This window comes from Vitis riparia, chromosome 4, assembly GCF_004353265.1.
Source record: "Vitis riparia cultivar Riparia Gloire de Montpellier isolate 1030 chromosome 4, EGFV_Vit.rip_1.0, whole genome shotgun sequence".
In the NCBI taxonomy this organism is placed as follows: domain Eukaryota; kingdom Viridiplantae; phylum Streptophyta; class Magnoliopsida; order Vitales; family Vitaceae; genus Vitis; species Vitis riparia.
The window spans coordinates 22944560-22965387 of NC_048434.1; the positions used below are offsets into that span (position 1 = coordinate 22944560).

The 20828-nt window shown below is 32.6% G+C and overlaps 1 protein-coding gene across 1 annotated transcript in view; it reads left to right on the forward strand.

The window, feature by feature from the left end:
• LOC117912788 (protein TONSOKU) overlaps window positions 1-8301 on the forward strand; it is a 35915-nt gene extending 27614 nt beyond the window's left edge. The window contains exons 18-22 of the mRNA XM_034827499.1: window positions 72-138; window positions 232-352; window positions 443-616; window positions 7030-7147; window positions 7408-8301. Of these exons, the coding sequence (XP_034683390.1) occupies window positions 72-138; window positions 232-352; window positions 443-616; window positions 7030-7147; window positions 7408-7952 (1025 nt within the window). The 3' untranslated portion in view covers window positions 7953-8301. The remainder of the gene's footprint in view (window positions 1-71; window positions 139-231; window positions 353-442; window positions 617-7029; window positions 7148-7407) is intronic.
• Window positions 8302-20828: the final 12527 nt, after the last annotated feature.

The window sequence follows — 20828 nt, forward strand, 5'->3', positions numbered from 1 at the left end:
CTCAATAACAATATTCAACAGGTTTCTTGTTATTTGCTTGGTAGGGTTTTTAATGCTCACTTCTTTAACAGGACATAACAATCCTATATCTGGAAATTCTATCATGAATCTGATGGGCAAACTTTCCACTTTAGAAAGGTGTAATTTCTTTTCAATCTTATTTCTGTTTTCTTGAGTCATGCGGCCTGTGAAAATAAACATAAAAAAGATTGAAAATTTGCTTGTTTGCAGATTTTCAGAGCTGAATCTGGATGGTTTAAAGCTAAGCAAGACTGTAGTTGATAGCCTCTGCCAACTTGTCAAATCCTCATGTTTATCAGGATTAATGCTTGGTGGTAGTAGTATTGGAACTGTGAGTGAAATTTCCTTTTTTCTATTGCTTTTCATTCATTATTGGACTTCAGATGTGCTCCTGTTGACTGAATGTTGATGATATTTGCAGGATGGTGCACTACAGTTGACTAAGTCCTTGTTCAGTGGGGCCCAAGAGCTTGTGAAACTTGACTTATCTTATTGTGGACTAACATCTGAGTACATTACCAATCTAAATGCTGAAGTTCCTATGGTTGGTGGTATTCTTGAGATAAACCTTGGAGGAAATCCCGTTATGCAAGAGGTTTGTTTTCTTGTCATTTTAGCTTGATACAAATGAGTATTCTAATTTGACACTTGTTTTCTAAGCTCTTATAGTTGGTTTCTTAGGCAAGTAATATTATGCTAGAGTGCACAGGATAGTTTAATTATTGAGATATGCATCTTCGATATGCAACATTCTCTATGTTTCATGGACATTGATATGTGTTTAGTTGTAGGGTGTGTTTAGGTGTTAGGTTGTCTAAATGCCAAATCTTATTAGGTTGCATCTTAATGATCAAGATGTCCATATTTTCTTCTCCAGTACACTAGTTAAGATGAAATGTAAGTATAACATGGTATGTCAGACAAGGGTATTCAGTATTCCACTCATATTAAAATATCCATGTAACAAAGAAGTTAATTAAGCAAGCATGCAGACAAACTTTTAGTGAAGAATTAATAATTCATCTATTCATAATGACACATGGTAGTAATCAAGTGCCATGTGGTGGTGATTAACATGTCACAAGGTGAAAATTACATGTGACATGAAGATATGTGCATATTGCAAATTCAGAAAGCACTAACTTTTGAATTGAGGCACACTTGGTTAATGAACTCTTTTCCTTTATGCATCCCAATGCTTAACACTTGCTTGAATCATGAAAGCATTAGGGGACTCCTAAGATATTCCATAACTCAGTTTCGGATTCTCCCTGGAGGTGTTGCAGATTTTGCTGTCTAGACTGAGACTTGAGAATCTTTGTTTCTATCCGAGTGTAAGGGCTAACTAAACTAATTGCATGTATTATCGCATAACTAAAGGGAGTATGCTCATCTTCTTATAAAAGGCATGTTCATCAATGAGAGCCTTAAAATCTTTATGTAGAGTCTTAAACCTTTATTTGAGAATCAAAAGAGAAGATTTTAACTTAGAGTAACTTTTAAGGAGAAGTTAGTTAGAGATCTGAAAGACAGCACAGATAGTTCCTCACGAACCTTCAAAAATAGGACCTAGAGACTTAAAAGACTGGTCAGAGAGCTCCTAGCGAACCTTAAAATGGAGGATGCTTGAGGGTCAAAAGAATTCCATATGATCCTTTAAATTAAGAGGCTAGACTTGGAAGACAGTATAGATTCACTGCCCTTAAGCGGTTAAACTAAGCGTACTCATTCATCCTGTCACCTCATTATTGAACAGTTGGCATTACCACTGTGTTATCATTATCATGATGTTAACAATGTGCCTCATCATTAACTACCTATTTAGCTATTCTAGCTCCATCACCAATAGAATCCTAAAGCATTTACCAGTTACTGTTGAGGTGACTGATCAGAATGATTACTATACATATTGGACGTCCAATTATGTCAAATCTGATATCCTTTTCCACCATCACTTTATTGATGATATCTATGCAAGAAAGAATAAACAGCAGATGCTTGCTTCAATCACTGAATAGAATGCTGAGCATAAAATTTTTGAGATCATTCAGTTGCCACAGGAACCATTGTCCTGAAGTAATTCCATCTTCATCCCAACAAGGAGTTTCATGCTGATCAAATAGCTGTCATAACTGTGCACCTACTTCTCAAACACATAACCTTAACCCACTTAGACAGCAATGCTAGAGAGTAGTCACAATTCCTGCTCTGTTGGTCTTGCCATTTCAAATATGGGAGAATGAATAGAATTTTTTGTTTGTGTTTTGTTCTGAAAGTAAAATAGAAGTTGTATTATCTTGATCTATCACTATTACCGTAAAATTCAAATAGGGAATTGATTGGGTAAACAAGTCTACAATTAAGTGTACATACCTCATTTCTCCTATCCCTTGTCAGTAAATATTCCTGGAGGCTGTAAAGTGCAGGTGGAAAGATTGGGATACAGTGTACCGCATCTTGTATTTTCCCAGTTAAGGATGTCATACTCTTGGGCATGCTGATACTCATGATTGGAGGTGGCCTATTGATGTTCTTGCAAAAAGAAATGCTTCAATTTCTCTGAACAGTCTCAAAGAATGATTTATCCAATGCAAAATACTTTCCTAATAGGCAAGTCTGGGTCAGTTTTGTTATTGATCATGTACAATCTGAAACAAGGAAGCCACAACTTCAGTCCCTTGTCCCTTCGAAAGAGCCTTGGCTATACTACATCTAGGTTGTGTTATAATGCATCTATTTCAAAATGCTAAGGCACTTGCTGTGGTGGGGGAATCCTAAAGAACAACTTTTGGAACTGCTATGAATAATATCGGAGCATATTACTCTAGCTACTGTATAAAGAAAAGAAAAAAATAAATACATCTCTACCTTTGTGGCTTAGGTTTTATAGGCAGACACCTTTTGTATTATGCTGTCCTTAGCAAAGCAATGTGATGAATTGTGAGGTGTCATTGCTTCCTGTATTGAGAGCTTTAGGTGAGGGAAGCAGCACTTTTAGTTTGAGGGGGAGATGCGGTGAATCATGCTTGATTGTAGATGGAATTGAAATACGACAAAATGCGGGTTTGTTTACATATCTAAAGATGGATTGCCTCGTTCTTGATCATGATAGACAATGTGTATTGGTGTCACGCCTTTGATTTGCCCAAGAAGGCTAAACAAAGAATGAGACGACTAGATGAATGCTATGTGGTATTAAAGCTTCTGCAAGTAAAGTTTAATAAAAGCCCCAGTAGTGACCTTGACCTAGTTTACGATACCTGCTATCCAATCTGGACAATATATAACAAGAAAATAATTGCTTGTAGATGAAATGTAACATTACTGAATCCTCCTTTACCCACTAATGATACTTGTTGGATGTTGTTAATATGAAGTTTCAATTTTTTTTATTTTATTAAAACTGGTAACTCGACATATGGATGTCATCAGAAGTTTCTTTGATCATCAATGTAAAACTTCAAGCATGGTTGTGCTTAGATTAGTCTAACACAACATATGAGAAAGTTCACCGTTTCATCACGTGTCTTTGGACAAGGCGTGTAGTTAGGAAAGGGCTTCCACAAGAAAATTTGAAGGAACCAACCATGTGGGTACCGTCCCATAAGGCTGTTCATGAATAGCTGAATCATTTTTAGCTGGTGGTAAGATCTCAAAAAATTGGGGAGCTAGAGTGAAAATGAGCACTCTTGACCATGTTGATTACTACTGGAAATACTATGGGATGAAGTCCATACGATTTTTTGTGAAAAACATAATGCAATACCTAAATCAATACAAAAGCTATGAGAACATTGGTCTTCTTTGCTTTGGGATTAGATATTATCTTCTTAGCTTATTCTTTCCCTAGAGAAATAAAAGGGTGAATTTTTGCTTGAAATTTGAATGCTCCATTCTATGGAAAGGGCTGTTGCCTTGGTGAAGGGGATGTGCACTTTGAACACCTCATACTTGGAGCATTATAGAATGATTTTCCTATTAGGTCATTCAAGGATTGGTTCAAAAAATATTTTCAGAATGAAGGTTAGTATGATTTAACGTTTTAATAAATATGTATATGGACTGAAAGAAGAAAAAGACTTAGAGGGTAAAAGCATGTGTACACTGTAGATGTCTCCGTAAGGAGGTTAAAATGCAATTCCTTAACAACTTAATACTGCAAAAAACAATTATTTCAGCCCAATAATAAAAAAGCAACATGGTAGTGTCTGTTAAACTAATAATTCTCCCAATAGCTTAAACTATTAGGCCATGGTCCAAAAACGTATCAGAAGCCAATTTAGCTAAAACCTTAATATCTTATTCCATGTGCAGCCTCTTCTTGCTCACACTCATGCTCTATAAATGGGCAATAAAAAAGCAATGGAGCATGGCCTCCAAAAGGGCAAAGCTGTGATACGATGTTGAGTTACTAATTGACCCCAAAATTTAGGTATGATGAGGCAACAATGCATACGGAGCTGACTTAAGCTAAAGCCTTAATAATGTCTAACACAAACAAGTTTGACCAATGATCACTATTTTGTGTTGTGACATCAAATGAGTCTACCTTTGTGAGTTGTATGATAAAATGGTGAATTTCAGGTTAATGTTGATACACAACAACAATGTGATAGATGACCTAGTAGTTCATCAATTTGTACTGGTACATGACAATAACTAAGCAATATGTTCCATGGGTTTAAGTGGGATTTTTTTTAAAAGATTATTTTTTAAAAAATATTATTGAAAAAAGTTGTTTGGAAAATAAATACAAAAATACGGCATTTTTTGCTGTCTGTTTTATTTTTACATTGAACTCGTAGTTTGGAAAGATGAGTTCACTTTTTTCATTGAATTCATCTTTTGTTGCATGGGTTTGAGTGGGATTTTTTTAAAGTTGTTTGGAAAATAAATACAAAAATACAACAATTTTGGTTGCCTGTTTTATTTTTACATTGAACTCGTGTTTTCGAAAGACAATTTCACTTTTTATATTACACTTGTCTTTTCAAAAGATGAATTTACTTCTTACATTCAAAGTATTTATATTAAGGGCGAATTCACTTTTTACATTCAAATTTTTATATTGAACTTGTCTTTTGAAAAGAAGAGTTCATATTTTTTACATTGAACTCATCTTTTGAAGTAGGAAGTACCCAACAAGGATCCTACATTCACAATTTTGTCAACATGGGTATGCTATGTGAAGTTTAAGGGTGTGTAAAGCAATGACTAAATGGCTTTAGCAAGATAAACAAAGATACTAACATGAAGATGAGTATATTTAATGCAAATTTAACAAGAAGTGCTCTTAAAGTGGGAACTGATTGTCCCATGAATGAAATATCCAGTTAATAGCTTCTTTATCCTATGCACTTCAATAGAGTCCTGAACTTGAGCAAGTTAGGGAGATGGGACATTCTAGAAGATTATTGCCTATTTCCTCTGTTGAGATGTTACAGTAATGTCACCTCAATTGAAAGTGGGATGCTTCGAGGGTCTTGCTTGGTTGCTGGAGTGAGGATTAAGTGAGCTACTTATTTGGTCTATCCTGCAATCAAACTCAACCATGTTCTTTCCGTGGTCTACTAAGGAGAGTCATGAAACAAATCAAATTGTGATTTGTGAATAATCTTCCTCCTACCCTCGACATTCTGGGTATTTATTGATTGCCTAGGAATCTTCTAGTAATATCCTCATAGAGGAGAGATATCAAGCCTTAAAGCATTTATAAAGAGAATGTGAATGAAATTCTAGGAGCTACTTTGAAACTGAAGAAGCTATATACTAGAAAAACAATTCAGAGAGCTCTTTGTAAAACCTTAAAACCAAGAGTGCCACCGATTCAATAGAGAATCTGGAAAGCTCATAATGACTGTTGCTACTGGAACCTTCAATTGCCTTGCTCTTTCTTCAAACCATGGATCCTCATCCTCCTACCACCTCATCATTGAAGAGTTGTGTCACCACTGCAGACTTACTTAACTGATAATACTTAGCTATATATCACCAAACCACACTAAAATATTCTCAAATTTTCATCTTAATTCCCTGTGATTTCAAATAGCAATTGGTGTCCAGCAATGGCACAATACTTACTATTGCAACTGTTTGATTGTTTCCTGCAAGAACTTCAGAATTATAGTTTTAATTGGTCAATAGTTTTCTAGCTGCTACTCTATGATTGCGTTCTTTATTTTGGCCAGGCAAAGTTGATCTATAGAAATTCACCATGATCTAATACCATGACAGTAGTGGATATATACATTACACAAATAATAATATTATATATGCTGTTTAATTGCAATACTTGTTATTTAGTAGTGGTAAAACAAGAGTTGTGAAATGCCTTGGTTGAGGCAAATTAGATATATTCATATAATTGAGTTTCTGCATTAACCATTTAAAGTATGTTATGGATGTAGGTTTTGAGAAACTTTTTACTTTGGTTGTGGGGTTGTTGGATGCTTGACTCTCATTATATTGGGTCAGATATTAGTTATCTTCTTGTTAGATATTTTCAACAAAAATGATGACTTCTACTTTGGTTGTTGGTTTCTTGTTGGAAATTTAATTATCCTCTTTTAAATATTTCCATTTAATAGAGTTATCTATTGCAGGAAGCCTTAGCAAATTGGCTTCTTGTTCATTTTCCAGGACAACTAGTCTCTACTAGATAAATTTTTTAAGGTTCTTGGTTTCCTGATATATATTTCTACTTAATGAAAATATGATGGGGAGTTAGGATAAACACAGCTATCCTTCTATGCAAATTTTGAAAGCTCTTGGGCTGTTGGATATGTTCATTTAATGGATATTTGATAGGATTCTGAGGAGCTACCCTACTGAAATTTTTCTTGATTTCGTTGCATCTTTTCTTTTACTTCAAGTGGTGATATATATATTTTTTCCTTGTGCTCATCTAATCTCCTCTTTTTGGCCCCTTTGTTGATAACCTATCAAAAGAGATATATTGCATTAAAAGCTTTTCATTTTCTTGAGAGACTGAATAGTTGATGAACACAGGGTGGCAGTGCATTAGCATCACTACTCATGAATCCTCATTGTTGTCTCAAAGTTTTGGTGCTTAACAACTGTCAGCTTGGCCTTGCTGGAGTTCTTCAAATAATTCAGGCACTATCAGGTGAAAAACATTACAGTGGCGTTTGTTTGTTTGTTTTTTCCCTAAAATCTAAATAAATCTTAATTTAATTTAAGTGTAAATATCACTTAATAGTGTAAAGTATTAAGTTTTTTTTTAATGTTTTATTTCTATTAAGTGTTAAGTAGTTTGTTTTATATACGCTAAAAATTTACATCTTAATGCATTAAGCCTAATTTGGCTTCAGTTTAGTACCTGAAAACTAACTCCTGAAGGACTGTTGATTTTGTTGTTTCTAACAGAAAATGACTCTCTGGAAGAACTCAATGTTGCTGGAAATGCCAATCTGGATAGACATTGTGCTTCACAAAATAACTTAAAAGCATTAGAAAGCTCGGAGACCCTACCACAAATTCTCAATATTTCTGTTTCTTCCCCTAAGGTGTGCGTACTAAAGGAAGTTGCTGCTGCTCAAGAGGGGTCATGTATTATGAACACAGACTACAATCAGCTTGAGGTTGCCGATAGTGAAGATGATCCAATTACAGCAGAACCTGCTGCATCTTATGATGACAATTGCACAAGTTCATGTAAAAGGATGCTTCAGTTTTCTGAGAGTGAATTCATTCAAGGGCTCTCAACTGCCATTGGCATGGCAAAGAAGTTGCAATTACTAGACCTTAGCAATAATGGTTTCTCAACACAAGATACAGAAACAATATACACTGCATGGTCATTGGGTTCAAGATCTGGTTTGGCTCAGAGGCACATTAAGGGACAGACAGTTCATTTGTTTGTGCGGGGGCAGAAGTGCTGTGGTGTGAAACCCTGCTGCAAAAGAGACTGATGCTGCAGCAAGTCTGTTTGATTCACTTCTCCTTCAACTGGGATCCTCAGAAGCAGCCTCACACGTGATTGATACAAAATATGCTACTACTAGCAACTGTCAAACTGATATTGGAGTGCTTCACAGATCTTGGAGGAATGTACTTGGCTTATTTGTGTGTGTGTATATATATATATATAGATGATACCCGCATGCCATGTTTTAAGAAGCTACTCACTGTCAAATAATTGTAGTTTATTGTTATCTAATTAGGTATTGCAAAAGATAGGAAATTGATTGTTAGAGACTGATAGATAGGGTTATTAAACAAGAATTTGAATAAAGAATGTGATAACAGTGAGTTTATTAATGAACTTGCCTTAATAGCAGCTTGCTATCTATGCATTTTATTCCTTAGGGTGTCAGTAGCGCCCTCCATAATGGTCTAGTCATGAAAGTCGTCATCTTCTCTATGCTTTATTTCCATAAAGACTCGTAGCATTCCACAACTCAAGTTAGGGAGAGGCTTGTAGAGCTGCATATACTTCCAAGCTTAGGGTGGGCCTGGGTGGCACATGAACAACATTGGTTGCTATAAATTCCTACATGGGTGGATTGACCTATAACTAGGTACTAAAGCCTTGTTTGGGTTGGCTTCCTATTTTTTGTTTTAGTTGGAAGATGAAGTTAAGAGTCAAAGTAACAATTTTTAAAAGATAATATTAATATTTTAAAAGTTTTTTAAATATGAAAATATTTATTGCATAAATTGAAATAGAGCCTCTATTATTATTTATTATTTTTAGAGATCATTTATTCAATTTTCCTTCCATTCTCAACAGGACTTTACTTTCATTTCTTCCAACAAAAAAATTAAATAAATAAAGTAAATTATTTGTAGCATATATAAATGAAATGCTTTTCTCCCAACAAAAAATTAAGATATCCATAGTATACAAATTAAAAGATTTGGATAGTCAATAAGTTATAATTAGACCATACAAAAGGTATAACAACCAAAACTAACTAAAATATATATAACATATATAAATTAAAATATTTGAAATTAACATTATGTACATTAAAAAAATTATATGTTTGATATATCTTTAATAATTTAATATAATTGGGTGAAATGATATTTAATGAATTTTTTCTAAAAAAAATTAATTTCAAGCATTCATTTCAAAATACAAAATCAATCCAAATTCCAAATTGTATATATTTTTTTCATTTAAACTATATGTTAATAAAAATGCATAATTTCATAATGATACTTATAATATAGTTGTTTTCATTCGTACCCAATCTCAATTATTCTTCACTAAAAATAATAATAATTGTGCGATCATAGTCACTTTTTTTTTTTCAAAATTTTTTCATTTTTCATATTTATTTCTATTTATATTTTCAATGATTTTCTTTCTTATTAAATTAAATTAATAGATATAATTGTCATAACCTATTTTTAAAATTTTATTTTTCATATTTATTTCTATTTGTATTTGTAAAAGCTTTTTATTAAATTTAATTACATAAGTAATTGATATAAGCTCATTTTTAAAATCATTTAATTGTGAATTATTTAAATTATTGAACATTATTACAAAACCAAATTATGTCCAATTTCTATTTATATTTTCAATAATTTTCAATTCCCCTTCTTTATTAAATTAAATTAACATAATTATATAGATTAACACTATTACATAAATTAACATTCTTTGTAATATATATATTTTTCATTCATATATAAGGTTCATTATTCGTTATTAAAAATAAAAACAATTATGTAATAGTGATAATCTCTTTTCAAAATCATTTAATATCATTACTATACCAAGTTAATAAAAACACAATTAATTATGTTTTTCATAGTCATTTTTATATTAACTTAATTTTCTTTTTTCACTATAATATTGATTTTCTACAATATCTATTATTCTTTTTTAATAAATTAAATTATGATTATTATTAAATTCACAAGATCTCATTTTCAAAATAGTTTACAATTTATTTTGGATTTATTTAATAATTTTAATTTTCATATTCCATATTCCATAGTTCACCTTATCAAGACTCAATCAATTTTTATTAAATTACTAAGTTAAATTAATAATCTTATATGATCATGTTTTGATAGTTGAATATAATATGAGATAGGATAAGAGAGAAGATAACACATTTTATCCCATGTTTGGTTGATGACGGAATAGAATAAGTTATTCTTTCACTCAATTAAATATGAGCTATAATTAGTAAGATATATTATGATATATTTAAATTGAAATATATGATATGCATATTCCATGAATCAAAAATTTATTATTTTCATTAATTTTTTTATATTACTTATTTTTCAAAATAAAATTTTTTGATTAAATATTAAAATTGTAATTAAAAAAAGAATTAAAAATATTTATAAAATATATTGTAAAATAATACTAATATATATATATATCACATAGATGCACTTAGTACTCGGTGATTGATAAAGCATTTTAAACTATTCTTGATTCAATCCGTAATTAATTGAGTTAGTTTTTTAAATTCCAAATTATTCTTAAAAATTTGTTGATCATTAAAGAATCTAATACTTTAACTTCTATTATCCCACTTTATTTAGATTTATTTTCTTAGTGAGACAATTGTAAAAAGTATAATTATGTGCAAAGGAGAAAAAATAGATTCATGATTCATTCTAAACCAATTTTAGTCCATTATTTTTATGGTAAATATAAAATGTTAAATTTTTCTTGATTTGAAGTTCATTTATCCAATGAAAAAAATTTATAAAAATATAATTTTAAGACATGGACCTCCAACTCATTTACAACCAAGCAAGACTCATGCAAACTTCAATAGTATGAGCTTTCTTATTTGGTTATTGTCGATTTTCATTATCTTTATCATTTATTTGTAATTATGCATATAATTAAGCTATTGAATATTCCTATTATTTCTTTTTAAAATTTCATATATGCTTTTGTAAATCAATGTGAATAATAATAATAAAAAAAATTATGCCTTCATTATACTTCATTGTATATGGTATCAATGTCGTATTGCTCTAACAAACATCGATCTTTGATTTCCCTTGCTCTAAATCTCATATTTTTCTCTTCATTGACTACATGGTCATAAAGTCATAACCAAACTCCGACTATTATCCCTCTTCAAGGAAATCACAACATGTTGGTTGCTTTTAATTCAATGTCATGGTTGCTAGTAAAACTTAGTGGCCCTAAAATTCCTACTTGGTGTATTCAATTTCTAACATCACTTTGACTATGGTAAGACAAGGCACATAGCTGGCACTTTAATAGCACCACCTTCAACTATCAAGAAAAATGACATTGATGCTATCAATCTAGAGTACAAAATTTGGAAGACCCAAGATAGTCTTCTCCTTAATGCCATGCTTGCATCCTTCACCGATCATGTCTCACCTCTTGTTGTTTTTGCCAAAACAACCAAAAATGCTTGGGATCAATTGCATAAGACCTTTGCCAACATGTTTCAATTCCATGTCTTTGGTCTTAGAGATTACTAAATTCATGAATGACAACATGGTAGTTACAAAGTTAATATAAATTGTCAAGACCATTGCTGATAAATTGGAACTTGTTAAAAGCCTTGCTAAAGATGATGATTTAGTGATTGTTGTACTAAACAGACTTGGACATGACTTCAAAGAAATAGATGTTACTATTAAAATAGAGATGTATCAATTTCTTTTGAAGAACTTAATAAGAAATTGGTAGGTCATAAGTGATATCTTAAGTCACACACTAGCCAACAAGAAAATGTGCAAGTCAAAACCTAATACAATTGAAAGAACTCTTAACAACTTGAATAAAGGCAACATTTCCTATGGTAAGAAAGGAAATGACTATAATTTTAGGAATCAACATTTGAATCGAGAAAACACCACCAACCCCAATCATTAGGGAAAATTTTCAACTCAAGGAAATCATTTAAACCTTTTCAATCAAATTGGTGTCCTTAATATGAGAATCAAAATTAAACAATGTGTCAACTATGTGACAAGATTAGTTACTTGGCCAAAACTTATCGTTCTTAGCCCATTCTTTCACTTAAACCATAGGCTCATTCCATAGCCAACAACTCCAATAGCCTTTGTTGGAACATGGACTTGAGCACTTTGCACCATATAACATCTAATATCCAGAATTTGTCTCTTCACTTAGGCTATAACGACATTGGTGACATTACTATCAATGATGGTAATGGTGTTCTTATCTCACATATATACTTGTCACATTAAGCTTATTATTCCTATCTTCATTTTTTAACTAAATGTTTTGTATATTTCTTTCATAAAATACATATATTTAGGAAACAAACAATAACACCTACATTGAGTTCTTTCCTACTTTTTTTGTTATAAAGGATCTGAAAATGAAAACTTCATTTGTCTAAGGCTAGAATAAATGGATTCTATATGAATGGTTAACCTCTTATATTGCACTCCAGTCTTTGCCATATGCCTATGTTTCTAATAAAGTCACAATAAATCAATGGTATCATCATCTTGGCCACCCTGGTCCTTAAGTTCTTGAAAGTGTTGTATCTAGTAATATTCTTTCTATTACCAAAATGTCAAATCCAAATATGTGTAATTTGGATGATAAAAGTCACCATTTCTTTTTTGGTATTTCTTTTCTTCCTAGTAATATATTGCTAGAAATAATTTTCACGGATGTCTAGGAACCTTTCCCTAATCACTTTATTTGACAACTCCTAGTTGTACATAATTTTTGTCAATTATTCTCTAAATACTCCTAACTTTATCATTTGAAACACAAGTTTGAAGTCACCAAGATTTTTAAGGCAACCATAAATACTATTTTAAGGAATCAATAAATACATTGTATTTTTTATGGAGGAGGAGAATTTCAAGGATTAAATCCCACACTTTTCAAACATGGGATCCTACATCTCGTCTCTCTCTCTCTTACACTTCACAAATTAAGGGCTCATCTGAATGATGACATCGCTTTGTCATTTAAATGAGCTAACATTGCTTCATAACGCTTCCCTACCCCTTAAATTTTTGTTTGTAGCTTCCAAACAATGTCATATCTTATAAATCATCTTTGAAAATTTTGGAAAATTGGTCTCCTTTTGAAAAACTTTTTCAACATATCCCAAATTATCATAAACTCAAAGCATTCAACCACCCATGTCAACCTTGGCTTTAACTAGAAACAAATAATAAACTTGAAATATGATCCACACTGCGTATCTTTTTAGGATCTTTTAGGTTACATAATTCCTATAAATGTTTTAACCCTATTTCATCATGTAGTCTTTGTAAAAGATAATTTTTCATACCAAAATATGGTCTTCCATGAGTCAAGAATTACTAATCATGTCCTTAAGTCTTGACCATTCCTTGATTCTACCTCAAATCAAGCGAGCCTTCCTATTCTCTCATTTGAAACACCTAACCCTACTTTTGATTTTCCTATTTTAACTTTTTCAAGAATTTTCATATCAAAAAAATGGTCTTCCATGAGTCAAAAGTTACCAATCATGTCCTTAAGTCTTGACCATTTCTTGATTTTGACTCAAGTCAAGAAAACATTCCTATTATTTCAGTTGAAATCTACTTCTTATTCTCCTATTCTAACTCATTTCATTTGCACTTTGCCTCATCTGGGTAACATCTTAACCAATGCCAACTTACCCACTTTAAGAACCAATAAAATCCTCAAATATCTTGATTATCAACCCATACAAATAACTTGGACTCTTCCAAAACAAACGAGCTTATAGACAAGATCATTAAAGGTAAGTACTTCATTACCCTCTCATTCACATACACAAATCTACCACCAAACCCATCACCGCAAAGCATTGCAATATGATCTAAAATGCATATTTTTAAATCTTTTTTTTTTTCTCACTACCAACTCACATTCCATACTTGGCTTTATTGATCCAACCACTCACATTCAAGCACAAAAACACTCTCAATGGTATTTGGCTATGAGCAATGATTTTGATGCTCTTATTCATAACCAAACATAGACCCTTATTTGTCCTTTTAATACACGAGATGTAGTTGATTGTAAATGGATTTTCAAGGTCAAGTAGAATCTAGATGGCACTATTGCTCGTCATAAAGCTCATTTAATGGTCATAGGTTTTCATCAACACCATATGATAGATTTTCATGTCATTCTCAATTCCATGGTTAAGCCTACCATTGTGAGACTTGTTCTTTCACTTGAATTTTAGTTTAATTGATCATTTTGTCAACTTGAAATCAATGACACCCTTCTTCAAGAAACTCTCGATGATGTCTACATGCTACAACTTTTTGACTTCGTTGACAAACAATATCCTATCATGTTTGTAGGTTAAAGAAAAAGCCATTTATAGGCTTTGTTAAGCTTTAAGTGCATGGTGTCATGAATTGTGAAACTTTCTTATCAGTGATGGCTTTATCAACTTTATTTCACACACCTCTCTTGTTTACGTTGATAATATCCTTGTCACTATAAACAATTTGGAGGTAGCACATCAATTTATCACTTACTTATCTAATCAATTGTCTCTCAAATATCTTATAACATTGAATTATTTTCAAGGTATTGAGACTATTTGAACCACCAATGATCTTTTCCTCTCTCAACATAAATAGATTCATGATCTCTTGGAGAAAACTAAAATGCATAATGCAAAAGAAGTAACTAGGCCCATTTCCACTATTAAGACTTTAAAATTGCATGATGGTGTCCTTCTTTTGAATGCTTCTCAATATCACCAAGTTGTAAGAGCCTTGCAATATTTAGCATTCACTCGACCTGATATTTCATTTGTTGTGAATAAATTGTCTCAATTTTTGCATCATCCCTTATTGAATCACTAAGCAATAGTTAAAAAGGTCCCTCATTATCTTAAAAGCACCATGCATCATAACATTTTCCTTCTCAAGTCTCTTAACGTGTTCCTTTGTGCATTTTCAAACATTGACTAAGTTGGAAATGCTTATGACCACACTTTGACAATGACATACATTAGTTTTCTTAGTACAAATCTGGTTAGTTGGAGTTTCACATAACAATTTCCCATTGCTTGATCTTCTACCAAAGCTAAATATAGAGTTGTTGCTACCACCATTGTCGAAATAAACTAGCTTCAAAATTTGATTCATGAACTTCAACTCCAACATCCAATCATTCATGTTATTTAGTGCAACAACATCAAAACAACTTATCTTTGTGTCAACCCTATGTTTCACTCATGTATGAAGCATATGGCCTTTCACGTTCACTTTGTATGTGATCAAGCATCCAAGAAACTATTGTGTTTCATAGTTCACTCCATTGACTAACTAGTTGACTCATTAACAAAACTACTTTCTCTTCAGCAAATAATCCAACATCATACATAGAAAGATAAGTCTTTATGAAGGAACGCCTATCTTGAGGGGGGATAATAAGACATGCATGTCTAGCTCATCTACAGCCAAGAAAGACTCATTTAAGCCTCCTTGAATAGAAGCTTTCTTACTTAGTTCTTGCTAGCTTCTATTACCTTTATCATCTTGCTACAATTGTGTATATAATTAGGCCATTGACCGTTCATATTATTTCTCTATATAGTTCTATACATACTCTTGTAAATCAATGTAAATGATAAGAAAACATTATTCCTCCATCTTTGTGCTTGATTTTATCATTATGTGGATAGGAGAAACAATTGAGTCATTTTGGACTAGTTTTATTTAGTCTATGAATTTCTAGCCGTGATTGATTTGTTTTTCTTAAGTTTTGCTTGATTTGTAATTTATTTATTTATTTGGTAAGAAAATTACAAAAAAAAATATGATTCTTCGTAGAAATCAAGCAATATAGTTATTCTAGACTAATTTTTGTTCATTAACTTATAGTATAAATTGATTCAGTAAAATTGCTTGAGTTGTTAATAAATTCAAAGCAGCAAATCTTACTTGATTTGATTTGAAGCTTATTTACCTAGTGAAAAAAAATTCAAAAATTTATAGTTATATGTAAAGAACAAACTAAGAAAGTCATTCAAGATGAGTTTTGGTATGTAACCTTTTAATATTAATTGGGTTGATTTTGAGTTCTATGACTTTGTAGTATTAATTTGATCAATTTTTTAGTTTTAAATTATTTTTAAAAATTAGTAAATCCTATGCATGCAGTACATGTCACTTGACTTAAAATTTATTTGTTTAATAAAAAAACTTAGAGAAGTTAAAGAAAACGTATAATTCAAAAAGATTTCATATTTGAAGATATTCAATATTAGTTGGTGGTGAGGAATTAAATGAAATAGCAAAGAGATCATGTTATATTTTATTTATTTATTTATTTATGATTTTTCTTAAATGATTTTTTTTTTTTATTTCTTCATGTTTCCTTTTATTTTTTAAAATAAATGAAAATAACTGGTACTTATTCTTTGAAAATTGTTTTCTATTTTCTTTATATATATACATATAATATTGCTTTTAAAAAGTAACTGCTAAACAGTGGTATAAAATTCTAAAAATAACTTTTTGTTTTATAAACAAAAAAAAAAAACTAGTTTTAAATATCAGCACCAAACAGACCCTTATATTTCATGTTTTAAAAGGTGTAGCTGTTTTGATAATTGAATTGATAAAAACAACACCCAATACGTTCCTCCCAAAAATAATGTCATCTCGCTATCAAATGCGGGCTTCACGACAATTGGGGTCTCTACTGTTAGACTGCTTGCAACTTGTGCGGTGTGTCTGGCTCCATTCATATCCAATAGAATATCAGACAAGCCTGCTGCATGGTAGACTCACTGACGCCCTTGTACCATACCCTGCCATATATCCTTTCCACACCCTGCACTTCCAGACAAGGCTATTTATCCAATCAACTATTTGTAGAATGGGAAAAAAAAAACACTTCATCACAACTCTAATGCCTTATAATTTTCAAGACAATGTCATGAGATATCAAAAATTCATTTGTTCATATGCTACAAGTAAATAGGAGGTAGATTAAGATTTGAATCCAAACCATTGACTTGGGTGGCCTCAAATACACTCTTGCATTGAATGTAATCATGTACTTTTCTTTTATCAAAATGGGCATTGATTTATGCCATGTCATGGTCCTTTTCCCTTAATTTGTGCCATAAAAGCTCCAACCCCCATAATGGATTGGGACACTTCATTAACCCCTAAAGTTCTTGGAAGAGATGAAAGGTAAGTTTTAACATTATCTTAGCCTTTGAAAATGATTCATTGTTGAGAGTCTTAGGTTTAGAAACATTTGATTAATGTGATAAAAGGATCATATGATCCATATTTGCTGTTGATGAAAAAATGTTAGGGCCACAGCCCAGTACTGCAGTGATCATGATTCAAATTCTAACTCTTTTTTAGAGCCTTGGGAAGCTTTTTGGGTTTTTTAATTTACTTTTTGCCATAAAACAGGGACATATTGAGTAGCATTGTGGTCTCGGTCAATGGAGCTCCAAGCAAGGGTCCCCTTCTTGAATTCTAAACAAGATTGAATAAGATATGAAGGGCATCACATGGTGCCCAGAGTTAATATCATATTGACTATTCTGTATTCTATTTATGAAATATTTAGTGTAAGATTTGTGTGTTCAGTGCACCGACAACCAACAAGTGTCTTCACATTTCCAAAAAAGAAAGAAAAGGAGAGAAAAACAAAATTCAATGCAGAAAGCCCGAATTTTCAAAGGAAGGTTCCTACATATTGAATTTTTAGTTGCATGCATGGAGACTTTTGGTGCCACTCTGACCATGCCAAAATGGGTTCCGACCCACAAGAGAAGTTCCATTTCCAAACCAATTTTGAGGTTGTTGGTTTTCTTGAAATGGGGATGGGGATGGGGTTAAATAACCATTAATAAACTTTGTATGTATTTAGTAGTTCATTTTATGGTCGTAATTATATCTAATTATATCTAATCAACATCGACTAACATACGTGGAGATATCTCTACAAAAGAAAAAATCGCGATAATTAAAATCGATATTAATAATAATAATAATAATAATGACTCTCATTATTTTTTTAGAAAAAGAAGAAAAAGAGATGATTGAAGATGTGAGGTGGAAATTGGTATTAGGATAAAATAAAATAAAATAAAAACTACTAGAAAATGATTTTGCAATAAGCTCATACATCCATTGAATTTGTACCCCCATGAGAAATGATACATTATTAATTACACATCCAATACTACTCCTTGTGGAAGAAAGGTGAATCTCTTGAGCCAAAAGGTGTAGAAAAGAAGGGGGGAATGTTGCTTACAGGAATAAAAGATGGCTGTCTTCATTGCATTCACTCCAAATTATGAAAATACACCGAAAAATGGATTGCCCAAACACTAGCTAAGTCATAATACAAAAAATAGATTGCCCACACACTACCCAAATCATAATTTCCATGAATGAAGAATTCTAATCATAATACAATATGCCCCATTCTGCAAAAAACTATCAAATACCCACCTTTCGGTCCAATCAAATGGAGCCTCTCACATTATTTCCAAACTTTGGATCCATCAAGACATCCTTTGGAGAGCCCAAAATAAAGGGTTAATACCACCTTTAGAGTTCTTTTGCCATGATGAATGCAGAGAAAAAAACTTCCCAGTACTTACTCATTTCACTTCACTGTATTCTTTTTAAAAGCTATACACTGTTGTCATCATTATATGATGAGATTACAGATGGCAAATTATTTCGACCGAAAATGGCAAGTATTGGGTTGGATGAAGAAGATGGGAAAATTTTCAGTATAAAATTATTAGTTTGGTAAAGTGGGAAATTATAATTAATTCAAATGGACGTGAGAAATGTTATAATTAACCAATATAGGGACATGGATAATGGTGAAACTCCTTATTAAATGCTGTATCAAATCAAAGAGAATACGTACACCACTGCAACCCATGACACATGAGATCATCTTTCCTGAAATCAATGGCACTGTACAGTTTATTGAGATGAAGAAGATCTTTCATTCTCTCACTCACTCATATTTTATGATTTGGTGTGATTGCTGGTGAATGATTGTATATAATGGTCATTATTCCACCTAAAGATCAATATTATAATAAGTAATTGATTTGAGTAAAAAATTCATCTGCCCAACAGAAGGGGCTTCTGAATATCCATGGATGTTCATGTGATGGATGAGAAGGGAAAAGGAAGAATTTCAAAGAGAGATAAGCTGAAAATTTGCATGTATTATATCTTCTGTGTACAATAAGTTTAAAAGTCATTACCCCACAAACATAGAAAACATAATAGACTGACTCAAAAACAAAAGAAAAAGAAGGGAGAAAGGGAAAACTAGAACTTGTGTGATGTGTCAAACTAGTGATGTTTGATTTCTACATTTTAATGCACACCAAAAAATTTAGATTAAACCAACCAGTTGATCATCTCCACGAGTATGGAAGAGACAACAACACATACCCATATATAACATCTCCTGAAGCAAACCCTTGTCATGAAAGCTCAAAAAATGAATACAACAACTCCATTTACAGTGCCCATCAACGCTTGATTGTTATAATAAGAAAAAGAAACAAAACCCATGTCACCTTTTGTTCAAAAAAAGGGAGAAAAAAAAGTCTCTGCAAGTGGACTTCAAGGTGATCTCCAGCTTTGCAAGCCAATGTCATTGTGTTTCCTTGAGGGACCCGAAGCTGGAATTGGTAGTGCCCTTGGCAAGAACCCTAAGAAGTGGCCTGAATTGTGAGACCTGGGCTTCAATTTGAAAACTTGAGAGCTTCTTGAGCCATGGCAGTGACCAGCAATGAAGAAGAAGAGCAAAAACAACCAAAGTAGTAGCGCTGCAGGTCTTTTACTAAGACCCATCTTGCAGAAACTATGGAGAGACGACAGAGGTAGAGGTGGTGTGGTAATTGTTGAGATGGCTTGTTTTTGAGGGGTTTGAGGAGAAAAAGGCGGAGAGAGCAAGAAACATGGGCAAATTGAATGCAGAATCGTGTGTATAAGATTGAGCCGTTGGGTGTGTGTTGGTGTGAGGGAGGGGAGAGTGAAAGACTTAAAAGAAATCAGACGCTTCCACAAGTAATAACGCTGGAAGCAGAAAGTTGAAAAGCTTGAAAAGAAGCTTTTCAAAGAGAGAGGGAGAGGGAGAAGGAAAGAGAGGGGGAGAGAGAGAGAGAGAGAGAGATTGATAAATAAAAGAAGTGATGGAAGAAAAGGGCTCTCTCTTTGTGAAATGCCAAGAAAAGAAAGGAAAGCATGGAAAAAGTAGGGTAAGGGGGTAATGTCAAGTTGCGGTTAGGTGAGTGTGTGGACCCACTTCACATTAATGGCCGACTAAGGAATTGGAACTGTAGTTTTAGACCCCCTCGTAACAGCAAAACTTGTCCCTCCACACGACCCATTCCTCAATTAAAGGCCTTTGCACTCACTGCCAATATGCAACAACAGTGAGTAAACAAATCTCTGTCCTTTCTCTCAAATACTCAGTAGTACTCCTACTAGCTAGCTACTACTTGCTACCACCTCCATCTCCGATTCTCCATACCCTACCGCTTCAATGCCTACTATTCCTGTTTTCAAGGGAGGGTAGACACAGAGAGATAGAGAGAGAGAGAGAGAAAGAGAGGATGAACAGTGAAGAAAAAGAGCCCTTCCACCCCATGTTCATGGTCATGTCCCTTGTCCCATGTCCATGTCCCACGACCCCACTTTATGACATTTAGTGTTGTAACAATACATGAAGACACGTCCCTTGAAAAAGAGACCTACTTCCACTGCTCGATTGAAAGTGAACTTCAGATTGCAACACGGAGAAGATTATTAAACTACATATATATATATATATATATATTTCACAA